General features: G+C 29.2%; 1 protein-coding gene across 12 annotated transcripts in view; it reads right to left on the bottom strand.

Moving 5' to 3' along the window:
- The window catches only part of LOC108334989 (uncharacterized), a 52,033-nt gene that overhangs the window by 24,238 nt on the left and 14,463 nt on the right, over window positions 1-13,332 (bottom strand). For 8 of the 12 annotated variants that reach the window (XM_052869063.1, XM_052869062.1, XM_052869060.1 and 5 more), the window contains 10 exons: window positions 12,565-13,106; window positions 11,663-12,190; window positions 10,943-11,573; window positions 10,178-10,281; window positions 9,518-9,686; window positions 9,081-9,450; window positions 8,707-8,974; window positions 8,557-8,631; window positions 8,271-8,405; window positions 7,143-8,101 (listed from right to left, as the gene is read on the bottom strand). In XM_052869063.1, coding sequence (XP_052725023.1) covers window positions 7,418-8,101; window positions 8,271-8,405; window positions 8,557-8,631; window positions 8,707-8,974; window positions 9,081-9,450; window positions 9,518-9,686; window positions 10,178-10,281; window positions 10,943-11,573; window positions 11,663-12,190; window positions 12,565-13,106 — 3,506 coding nt within the window. In that variant the 3' untranslated portion in view covers window positions 7,143-7,417. Of the gene's footprint in view, window positions 1-7,142; window positions 8,102-8,270; window positions 8,406-8,556; window positions 8,632-8,706; window positions 8,975-9,080; window positions 9,451-9,517; window positions 9,687-10,177; window positions 10,282-10,942; window positions 11,574-11,662; window positions 12,191-12,564; window positions 13,107-13,332 lie in introns of those variants that run through there. The other 4 variants (XM_052869067.1, XM_052869068.1, XM_052869070.1 and 1 more) reach the window with 4 other exon arrangements.

The following is a 13,332-nucleotide window of genomic DNA, read 5'->3' as shown; positions in this document are numbered from 1 at the left end:
ATATATATATATATATATATATATATATATATATATATATATATATATATATATATATATATAATTATTAAATTAGTTTAATGAAATTGAACTATAGTTAGATTTCATTACTTAAAATACTCAATTTAATTTCAAATAATTCATTATGGTCAAAAATTAATTAGATTTAAATAAACTTTTGAGCTAGTTACACTTTTACTCATCTCTCTTAGAAAGGACTACTAGTAAAAAAGATGGATATTAACTCGTGTATTTAACATCGGTTTTATTGCAACCGAAACATAAAAGTTCATAGTGACATTTTTTTAATTATGACAAACATATATGTCTCCATTGAAGAATAACCAAAGCTTAAAGGGATCTATGGCTTCGGTTTTTTAAACAACCAAGGTCAAATCCCTCTACAAAATTGACTTTTTAGTTGGCTCATTTTTAAACTAGATCTATAGTCTCAGTTGTTTAGAGAACCGAGGTCATAGAATTCTTATGTTTTGGTTATGGCGCGAATCGAGGTATAAAATAACTGAAAATATTTTTTTTTAATTTTTTGGGAGGCTTTAAGCAACAGTTCTTAGAACTGAGGCCATAGACCCCTTATTACTAAAATAATAGAATGATTATTTTTTTTTAATATGGACTTTAAATATCAATTGTGGTAAAAAATTGAGTCACAAAAGAGTCTATTATCTCGGTTCTAGATTCAACCGAGGTAGAAAATGGTCTATTGCTTCGGTTTTGGATCCAACTGAGACAATAGACTCAATTTTTCTTTCTCTTTGATTTATTGCTTCAGATTTTTTAAACTGAGGCAAAATTATAACTTGTTTTGCTTCGATTTTTTGATCAAGGTCAAAAGTCTCGTATTTTTACCTCGTTTGAATATACTTCGGTTATGGAATTGCTGTCATAATTTTAAAACAACTATTGTCGTATCCCTTCGTTGCACTAATAGACATTTGCTCCGTTTAAATTAAAATGATACTATTATCTTTTTTCAAATTAAACTGAGACCAAATTTCTTTTAAGATTTTACACAAATTTTTCATTTGTATATTAAATATCACCTTTTTTTTCACATTATACATGTACCTGCATAAAATTAGTGAATGTAAGCATAATTTTAGAAAGCATATTGTATTTTACTCATCCATTTAGAATTCAGATGATGTTAAAAATGTTCATCTTCTACCTATACGATACATAATTGATAATGGGATGTGAAATGAAGATGATGTTTCTAATTTGGAAGTGGAAAATGATAAAAGATTATTTACCTGATTTAACTAATACGCAGAGAGAGAATGGAGAATTGACGAGAAAGAAACAAGTGAACATCCATTATTTCAAAGAGACTCTGAAACGTTAAGTTACTGCAAATACAAACATAAACACAAACACATTATCTACAACTTCCATTGAAAAGGAAACGATTAAAATTTCAAATCAGAATACAGAACAGAAGTTAACTTTACACTGACAGATACCTCCGGAGAGATGAATGTACTCAGTTGCTTGGATCTGACTAGAGAATATGATATAGAATGCTCACACCCATTACTCTTGCAAGATATAAGAATGAAAGCACAGCCTTTTTCTAACACTCACAATTTGTTTTCTTCCTATTCTCCTATTTTAGTATTAATTCTCTGTGATCGAGGGAGATTATAACTTGCACTTGTATGTCTTTGAGAAGTCTTCATGGTATATTTATTATTGTTGTGTGGTGGGTGCTATCAGAATTCAGAATTATTATTATTAATTCTGCATGATTGAGGCTGTAACTTCCACTTGTATGCCTTTGAAAAGTCTTGGTAGTTTATTTATTATTTTTAAGTGGTTGCTGCTATTAAGATATACATTCAACTCTTGTATACTTAATCTTTCTTGCAAAATTTGCTTGTTGGAGAAATTAATTTGCATAAATTTTTTTAGAATAAATTTTGGCTACCACAATTTACTTAATTCACTGAATAACACACAACCAATACGATTTGGTTATATATAATCTTGTAAAGTCTGAGTATTTGGCTTTTTAAAGTTAAAAATAAAAGAGTTTTAATTAAGTTTTGAATTTATGATAAATTTAATAACTCTCAAACAATTTTTTTTAATTTATTGAGTATTTAATAAAATTATATATTTCAAGAAAGTCTTTATAGTTTGATTTTGTTATTAATTATATATGTAATGTGGTAGCTAAATGGGTCATGGATGATGTAAATCTTGTTTGCTCCGTCTTTGTTTAGTTATTATCATGTAATTTTATAATTTTATAATTTTATATCTTACCTTCCAACTTATAAATCCTTAAACTTTCTTATAATTGTTTTCCAGAAAAAAAATTTGTGATCACAAAAATTGATAAAGAAATTTCTAACAATGTTAAAGATCATCATCAACGTCGAGATGCAGGTCAACCATTAGGAAATCATACATAAACATTAAAATTCTCTTTAATTATCTAAAAAACAGTCTTATTTTTCATTTTGTAGTCACATTACATTAACTAAAAAATTCTTATACTTTTTTGAAAGATATTATTTAAAATGCATTATAAAAAATAAACCAGAGAAAATTTAATTTTGTATTCAATTTTATAAAAAAGTAAATAAAAATAGAAATTGGTGATTCCTCTTTTTAGACTGACCGTTTAGATAAAATGAAATAAACAATTAATATTTTTATGAATGACTTCTATTTTATAGATTTAAATTTAAAACATTTAAATATATAAAATGTTCAATCATATTTATTTAATTTTTATTATATGAAAATCAATTTTTAAGAACATGATGATTAATATTTTTCTCACTAATAACTTTATTTTTATAATATTATTTTTAGAAAGAAAATTTCAAATAAAATTCAATAACAATTATTAGTGGATAACGAATATTTACAAGTTGGATAACATGATATACATACATGTTTCATCAATGATTTGGTTGTTTGAATCAAAATATTCAATGTTATTTTTGAGTTTGATGTGAATAAAAGTATGAGTTTGACGAACCAAGTTTAATTGAAATTAATAAAACATAATGTTTGAACAAATTATAGTTTGAAACAATTATTTGAATTGGTTAAAAGTTATATTATTAAAATGCTTTTTTTTAAACATTTTTGTAAATTAATTGTTCTTGCTGTCGAGTTTGATATTTCTATTTCATATATTTTTACTTAAATGAAGAATTTTGGCTTGGGAAAATATAGAACATATGATAACCTTTCTCTCTATCCTACTTTCACTCTATTCTATTTACACTCTAGTCTCAAAATCAACTGTGTTCTCCATTTGTTCAATAGAAAATAACTATGTAATTTAATGTCACTTTTGCTTAAATTTCACTCGAGAAAATCTTCATTCAAGCTAACCTGTTGAAGCTAAAGCTAAAAAATATTGAAATAAATTTTTTTTATTTATTGTTTTCTTGTCTATTTAATGAATTGTTGAGTATAATTATAAATGTAAAATAGTAGTTCCAATAATTAATTATTTGTAAGTTTGTTTAAGTGAATAATGATGTATGAAAATGATTTGAAATTAATTGAATTAAATGAATTTGGAGTCAAACATATAGATGATGTATAGATAATGTGTGAACAATTATTTGAGTTGTATATTAAGTATTGATACTTATGATATGATGTAGCATAGATCTTGAAGATCAAAATGACATAGAGCGATATGATATAATATATATATTGAAGCTAAAGGGAAAGTACTTCGTATTATGATATGTGTACATACTTGTATTATAATAAACGTAGCCTACACCTAATGATTTTTTGGTTGGCTTGTAAATGCAAGCTTTAGATTGAGTCAAATATAAATATCTAATAGGACATATTTGATATCTTACTTTTGAAATATTTTTAATGTATAAATTTATATATGATCTATGTACACATATGCCTTATATGATTTTGTTATGTTTTATGAGATTATAAAAATTATGTCAATGTATCCTTTATTGATTTTTTATATTTTACGGACAACTATGTTAAATAATTATAAATTTTATTAAGTATTTAATTGACCATCAAAATATATTAGAGACTAAATTGAAAGTTTTTAAAATTTATTAGCAACTTAAAACTTAATTAAGTTTTCACAATTTTTATCAACATGAAAATGCATTACACTGATTCTAAGATCAGTGATACATAGAAAAGTAAAGGGAAAGGTCCCTCTTCTTCATCACACAAATCATTGCTCACCAAGTTTCATCTCCATTCATCTTCCCTGTTTACGTTTCCAATAAGAATCACAAACACCACACGATAAACAACAAACCAGAGAAATTCAAATCCCTGAAAACAAACAAGAACAGATATCCCAAACAATTTTCCTTGTCATCAATTACAACATCCATACACCATGAAACAATTCTATGATGTTTATATCCATCAATAACATGACTTAGGGTTATCAAAATCGATTAAAACGTATGAGTTAATTTGATACCACGAGTTGTATAGATTGAATTAAAAATAATTTACAAATTTTAAAACTTACATCACTTTTAATTTATCACTCTAGTTTAAATCACAAACATTTTTTCTTTTTTAAATTTTCGTAGAAACTCTATAAGAAATTTTGGAATGAATAATGTATTTATTATTTAAAATAATTAAAAATTAAAATATGTTTGGTACACGTTGTGGGTGAATTATGTCTTTGAGAAATCTTCATGGATTATTTATTATTGTTGTGTGGTGGGTGCTATCAGAATTCAGAATTATTATTATTATTAATTCTGCATGATTGAGGCTGTAACTTCCACTTGTATGTCTTTGAAAAGTCTTGGTTGTTTATTTATTATTTTCAAGTGGTGAGTGCTATTACGGATTCCTACCGATTCAAATCTTGTAAACTTAATCTTTTTTTTTGCAAAATTTGCGTTCGAGTGACTCTTAAAATTTCGTCATGAGCACTTTTACTCGCAAAAATTTTGTACAACTCAGTTAGAGTAGATAAAATTATGTTTTTATCCTAAAATAATATATTAAGCACTTCTATTTTCATTCGTAGTCTATTATGAAAAGTGTCACATTATTAATAGTAAGAACAAAAAGAATCATTTATAATAGCATCCAAATAAATATATATATATATATATATATATATATATATATATATATATATATATATATATATATATATATATATATATTAACAAACTCTAAAAATATTTGCATTTTTATTTTCCAAAAAACATAAATTTTTCTAGTAAACAAAGAAGGTTTGTCAATTGAAACACTCTCAAAGATTTAGTTTTATCCAACCATTTTTTAAATATTTGAAAAACTATCAAAGCTTGATACCAATCATGAACGAAGGGCAATATTCACGTGTGGACAAAAATTAAGAGGGGATGAATTGGTTTACTTAATAAAATCGTGTCTTTTAAAAAGTTTCCTTTTTATAAATTGATTTTATAATAAAAATAGATCTTTTATATATAACAACAATAAAGATAAAGAATGCACGCAAAAGAGAAATTACAAAGAATTTTATAGTGGTTCGAATGAAAGACCATACGTTTAGTTGTTAAACTCTTTAAAGAGTGATTAACCAATCACTAAAAATAACCAATAACTTACAACCACATATAATAAAGTTATGGTTAGAAAGCACCTCCTTTTGACAACACACAAAGGATGAACAATTTTCCTAGCAACAATAGCAACACACAATCACCTAAACACTCAATAAAAGTTCTTGCTCAATTCACACTAGGATTTTCAAAACTCTTTTTTCACAAAAAAACATTTAAAGTTTCTCTAACACAACTCTTAAACCTCTAAGTGAAAAATTTAGGTAATATATATATATATATATATATATATACTTAATTTTAAAATTAGATTATCATAAGTGATAATCGATTATACCATAAATTATTTCAAAATTTATCTTTTCATTAGGATAATCGATTATCTTAAGTGATAATCCATTATTTCATAAACTTTAAAGAAAATATGAAATTAATTGTGATAATTAATTATCCTTAATTATAATCGATTATCACATATCGTTCTAGAATAATAAAACTTTTTTTTAATATTATGCTGCTTGAATTCTACCATATGAAGAGGTTTCATTATTAATATTTAGATTATATTAAGAAGATGAACAATTTTGTTGAATCTTCCCCTTTCAAAGATAACGAGCTTTATTATTGTGCAAAGTGTTTTATGTTAAAAAATTTATTCGTCCGACCTTTTACAATCTCAACATCTTACATTTAGTGAGATTAAAACTCGTATGCCACTAAAGACTGATAATAAATTTGCTCAAGTCTTCATCTTTGAATTCTAATGTCTTAAAAACCATGACAACTTTATATGTGAGCAATGAATTAGTGACAAGGTCTTTTGGAATAATCATTAAGAAGCATCCATTAATATTCTTAATGAGAATCTTTATTAATTTAATTAAGGTACATTGTCCAAGTTTTATGGAAACAATAACGTGACGAAAACTTTATATATCAAATAAGCTTGAAATTTTTTTCATACTTTTTAAGAATGTACACATGATGCTTCTTTTAGATTGATTAAAGTTTCATCTATTTTGATTCAATAAATATAAATCTTTTCCAAATCAATTGGTAAATTTTATTTTGCTTATTCTCAATAATTAATTTGAAAATATTATGAAATAAGTGAAATTTTTTTAATAATTTATGACGTTACACTTGTTATAAATCTTATTTTTCTTTTATTATTGTTTTGAGTTTGCTTATTCTTGGTTGGACTCTTGATTCTGCAGGTTCTCAGGCTTTTTCTTCCTACACCTACATTTAATCTACCTGCACCCTATAGAATTTGGTGAAATATAAGTTTTATCCTCTCATTCTTCCTCTATACAGAGTCTCCTGTGTCCAGTCCCTATACCCAGCGGCGGCGAGTTAGGCGGCGAGGTCGCTGTCGAAGATGGCGGTGTTGGTGGCGATGAGGGAGGAAATAGAAGTGGAAACGAAAACCACTCTTTCGACGGCTGAAATAAAGTATTACAAAAGGACAATGATACAATTGGAAGTCCCTACAGAGAAGACATAAGACATTCATTGAAGAAAGGAAAAAAATGGTTTCTGTAATTTTGAAGAAAAAATGAGATGCATTTGATCACTGAATTACATAAAAGAACAAATAGTTTTTTCATTTATCACAACACTTGTTTTGTCTGTTTCACGAAGAACAACCTCTTACACACAAATAAGATACCAAACATACAACAAAATAGAACAATCGAAATTTGGAAAGTAAACCGAAACTATATGATGAGTGGTACTGGCTGATGGGTTGGGTGCACATTAAGTTAATTTAGGACCAAGCTACCTTATTGAAGCATAAACCACTAGAAAAAGCATAAGACATTAACCTTAATAATAATGAACAACGAAAACCCTCACGAGCGATTTGTAGCAGCCATGCGATTGAGCTCATATTCACTACACAGAACTGACCATTTATGAGCCACCTCCAACATTTGAGATTCGTCTTTCCTCGCATTTTCAAGCTCCGTTTTGTATTCTACAGTTTCCGCAATGCATTTGTTTTTTTCCTCCTCCAGAGATGATAAGGCAACCTCACAAACTCTTATTTCTTCCTTCAACCTAATGATTTGTTGCTGCAAAACTACTTCCTTCCGTTGAACTTCATCATAGAACTTCTTTTTAATGGTCACCTCATTCGCACGAGCTTCAAGTTCTGCCAACTTGTCAGTGGTGGCAAAGCCTTGCTTAAAGGAGAATAGAATGCTTGGCAAGTGTCGGTGCATAGTGTCTATAATATGTTTGAGTCCATCTGATACATTCACATCTTTGAAAGGAAGGTTGGAAAGGAAATTAAGAGCAGACAAAAGGCAAAGGCTGTTAGTCTCAGAGCTAACTATATCCTTCAAAGACATCTTCAGATACTTTTCTAACTCAGCAAGGGTCTTTCCAACTAGCTTATCTTCACCCTTTTTCCCAACAACAACTGGTGCAAATAAACTCGTGATATCATTGGCCCCAAAGTCTTGAATGATTTTAGGATGGCCTTCACTTTCTTTAGCAATGCGTGCCTCAGTTTGGGTGCTGTTAGTTTCACCCTGGGTGGAATAAGTGTGATGATAACAAATATATTAAATATAAATTCCAACTTAGAAATTCTGTTGTTTTTCAATTCCACTTCTACGATAAATAATAAATCAGAATGGTAACATTATTTTTATTCTGACGGAATATGTTAAAAATGTGAATTGCATAAAATAAACTTACATGATGTGGATGTGATTTACTTAGTAAAGTAACTGTTGGATCCAACTTAGAGGTCGCGGATTCGGAAAAAATTGATGAAGCTGCCATATTGGTGTTCTTTGCTATGGTTTCCTCTACGGCAACTTGCTCAATACTCTGCGCAAGAACAAATGATATGTAGCTTTGCTGTAATAAGTTGCAGACTTCATTTCTTTTTTGTGACTTATACTAGCAGGGTCATTGTCGATGGCAAGTGGATATGCATATTAATTTAGAATAATTTATGGTATTTTTGTTTGCCATTTACCTTTGGAATTTCACCAAGTGGTTTTTTCTGCTCCATCAAACACGGTTCACTAGTGTGCTGTGTGTCCACCAATGGCTAAACAAAGTAATAAAAAGGTGTAAAATCACAATAGTCTCATCTAATACTCATAAAAAGATTTATTAGACTCACATTTGAAGGTGTTGGCTTTTCAACTGTTTGCGAGTTTGTTAATGATGTTGCTATTCTTGGTATTTCTGAAGTGGAAGCTTCTGCAACAAATTCCTGCTCTGGTTCTTCATTTCTCGGAGCCAAAATGTGGTCATTAGCAACAACACCTATTTCACCTTCTTTATCAACCAAGTCAGAACCTTCTTCCAAGCGAATCTTAGGCCCATTACCTTGTTCAGCATCCTGGGAATCTCGTACCATGTCCCAACTACTACACCTGTGTAACAAACTTAAATTGCTCGCCAAACAACAAGAAACTCAGAAATTGATGCTATCAATCTTGTAAGAATTTCATATGCCACTAAATGTATACTCATCCAACAAAATAATCATACCTCTTAGAATTCTCATTTATTTGTCTCTTAGCAATGTCCTCTTCCAGCTTAGGATCCCTCGCCACAACACGTTCACGCATTTTCTCTTCCCATGTAATCTCAAATCCAATTTGAGTAGCTTCTTCACATAGTTTATGGAACCTTTTTTCTCTGTGAGGAATAACATTATCGCCACTTTCCTTCTGAACGAAAGACAACATATCTGCCAAAATTTTGAACCTCAAAGCTTGAAAACGCTCACTAAACATCTTGGAATCATTCCAGAGATGAGGATATGCTGTTATTGCCTCCACCAGAAGAGAAATCTGTGCATCATCCAGATCAACAAAATGTTTATATGCTCCCAATCTTGTACGGATATCTGCAGAAGCTGTAAAAAGTTTGAGAGGGTGAAATGGAAATATAGGATGGAAATGAGAAAATAAGAAATGAGAAACCTGAAGAAATGTCATTGTTGTTGTTAGGAGCAACATATATTCCCTCTTGTTTATGCAAAAGGTTCAACCCTTCTTGTACTTGGATTCCTTGGCTTGCCACTATTCCTGGCTTGCCTTCAACTCCAGTGGATGAAGATTTAATGCTCTCATTTCCTACGTCCTCAATCTTCTGTGTATTACAAATTGAAAAAGTACGATTGAGTGAGTGGCTCTAAAGTTTGAAAGGAGCCCTATATATTACTATTGCTTCTTCAAGTGCTATTGGTATGGAAAACCTCCTTCACTCTTTCATTCCTCATACACCAACTTTCCTTTTAGGAGTTTGTCTTAATATTACAAAATCCATTTTTATGTTTAGTAATATTACAAATTAGAGGTGGGCTTCTAAATTCTAAAACAGTAGTTGGTATTGCTAGTCTATCAGTGATATGCTATAACTTTTTTCCAATAAATGTTTTCAGTTTCATATTTACAATGCAAATAGGATTGGTAAGAACTTTGATGGTACATTAATTTTAATGGATCACATTGATTTGTTTTAATAAAATGGAGATCAAATTTAGTACGTAAATTGAAAAATGTTATTCTAATAATGAGACATTATCGGCTTTTTTATTTTATTTTATTTATATTCATATTCATAGATTGGTTGGTTCTGACCTGTGATGAAGTGAACTCACTGCTATCATTAATAGTTGAATAACGGTATATAGATTTTACTATGAATTCAAATTCCCAACTACGAACTTCAGTGTTTACGAAATCTGTAGAAAGATATATATTAGGAAATTCACGTGAAAATGAAATTCATAACAAAAAGGAATACAACCTCAACTTTCCACGATGGATCATTATATCAATACAATTAATATATATATATATATATATATATATATATATATAAAGTTGGGAATATTTTTATCACCCATCAAATAAAGTGGTGACTCTACGTCTTAGGGATCCTACCCTTTACAACAGTGTTCTCATAACTAAGATTACTAGAACCTAATAATAAAAGACTTGCAGCAAAAATTAAGTTAATGTTCTAATTTTAAAAAATTCTGGTGGTACTCGGTTGGGAATTGGAAACCATGCCAATATATACATATGCAAGACTTATTTCAAAGCATTTAGTTAACATAACAATTATTTAATATTTCTTGCCATCATAAAACAATTAAAAAATAATAAATTGTAATAGTACACTAAGATAGATTAAATTACATAGATAACTAAATTGTAATAGTGCAAACAAAATGTGAAAATAACTAAAAAAAGAGTTAATTTCTTAAAATAATTTGAGTCTAATAATTAATATATTTTCGTTGTTGAATAAGAGTGAGATAAAATTACATTTCATTTGAAACTCATAAACTTCCTTTTTGAGAGTGTATAAAGACCAACATTTATGCAGAAAAGAATTACCTTTGCGAGGAAAATCATAAATGAGCTTCGTAAATGTAGTTGTTGAAGTCAAAGAGAGTTTTGGACATTTGTAGACAATGCAATTCTTTACATTATGCAATTCAATCTCTTGACTGAAGTTTTCCATATGCGTAAATATTAAAAGTTTGAGTCTTGGAAGCTCAACTTTAATCTTTCCTTGTTTACATCCAACAAGCTCTTCTAGTTCATTGGCTCCATTTATGGCCAGAAGATGAAGATTGGGAAGGTCATTGGCTCCAGAGAATAATCTTTTCAACTTGTGACAATGACCAACATGCAATGCTTCTAGTTTTGGGAAGCATGGTTGAGGAGAAACAAGGTTAGACAATTTTTTATCCTCCACACCCTCTTCAATGATTTGTCTTAATTCTTTGCATTCTTTAATCGTCAAAAGCTTCAACTTTGGTAAGCATCTTACCACAGACTTTGGAAAGATTACTTCCAACTTTCCACAATGCCATATTTCTAATGTGGTAAGATGTTGGAGAGTAAGTGAATTGTTGGCCAATTCAATTTCATGTTCATTAAGACAAAAAATACGTTCTGCATCAGAAAGCGTTATGTGTAGAGTTTGCAAAGTGAGGAGATGGTTCTGAATCCCTTTCGGATCCTGTAGGACATTAAGAGCAAATGTAAAAACATAAACGAAAAAAGAAAAATTAATTAATAATCATAAAAAGAAAAAAAAGACAAGACTACCTTCGTACTTGTGATAATAGGCTCTCTTGAACCATAAAATGGAGACAAACATCTGTAACACTGAAAGTCCTTCAAAGATGGCCACGTCACAGTCAGAATATGGGTAGAACAAATGCTAACAAAGTTTGGTAGATTCCGAAGAGTGAGTATTTCCAATGCTGAGAATTGAATATGAATCTCCTTATAATCCTTATTAGCTACGTCATATTGCCCAAACATATATTTCAATCGGAAACAGTTATACACTGAGAGCTTTTTTAAGTTAGGAAAGATAGCTTTCATATTCTCTTTGCCATATTCATCATCAGTGTCTATAATGTACTCAAGCCCTTCACATTCGTTAATTGTCAAAATTTCCAACATCGTCAATGATGAAGCAATGGAGAGTTTAAAAAGGTACTTTGCCTTATCAAAGCCTTTCAGTTCAATCTTTCTAAAATTGTGTGTCATAATCAAGTTCAAACCATGTGGTTGTTTTGAAAGACATTCAACACTTTCAACCGGCGGATCAAAATCTGAGTTCGATATCTGCAATTTATACACCAAAATACTTCTTAAACCAAACTAAATATTATTTTAACTCTGATTATTAACGTATTCCATTTCTATCGTATTGTTCGTATAGATAAAAGTTTAAGCAATGTCTATAATTATTTAGATTCACTTGTTTCTTCGCAAAAATAATTTTCCAAAGTTAATCTATTCCAAATAATCTATCCCAATACTTACATATTAAAAATTTATGTTGCAGCTATTGATATGAACTCAGGTCACTAGTAAGTGGCAGGGCATGTAAGACCATTTATTACTTTTTACACAACATCATCTTGAAATTCAAATATTTAGATTAATTTTTGTAAATTCACAAAGATAGAAACAATGTAAATGATGGTTTTTCATACCTTGATTGCAATACAATCCCTTTTTGTAGCTTCTGAAGCATCGCTTGAACAATTTATGTTGAAAAACCCAACATATCTCCCAATATCCAATGATAGTGTTCTTAAAGATGGACATATCACATCATAACTACCAACAAGAATATGATGAAGTTCAAGTACTTGTAAAGCAGGAAGCTCAATTTGAGTATTATTTCGACTAGAGAAGTCTTTCAAATCAGCAACCTCTTTATTTGTTATATCATTCAATTCTCCAACAAAAGAAACAGGGAATATACCCTCCAATAACACACAATCAATGATACGTAGGTTTTTCAAACTTTGGAAGATTGAAATATCACTCTGAACATCATGCTCATCCTCAACAATGCTTTCCTCTTGATTTTTATTGACCCTTTCGTGAGTTACTATATCCTTCAAACTTTTGCACCTTCGTATGTACAATTCTTCCAAAGAAGTCAAGTTCTTAGCTATAGATGCTGTAAAAATTGAGCCTAACTTCCCACAACGTTCTATCATAAGACTTGTAAGGCTGGATAGAGTTCCTGAAAAGCAATTATAAATTAAAAAAATATTGGTTTCTAGGAACTAAAATAATCGTACAAGACAGTTTCCTTTAAATAATTTTAAATTTGACAAACAACTTCACATGCAAATATAATTGTCAATGAGACCAATTTTGGTTTTAGTGTATTAACAAGTAATTGATTTAAGTAAACGTAGATTAGTAGTGTCTCGAGTTTGAACCTTACTAACGGAAAATAACATCAC

This window comes from Vigna angularis, chromosome 10, assembly GCF_016808095.1.
Source record: "Vigna angularis cultivar LongXiaoDou No.4 chromosome 10, ASM1680809v1, whole genome shotgun sequence".
Classification (NCBI taxonomy): Eukaryota; Viridiplantae; Streptophyta; class Magnoliopsida; order Fabales; family Fabaceae; genus Vigna; species Vigna angularis.
This window is presented reverse-complemented; position numbering and strand designations above follow the sequence as displayed.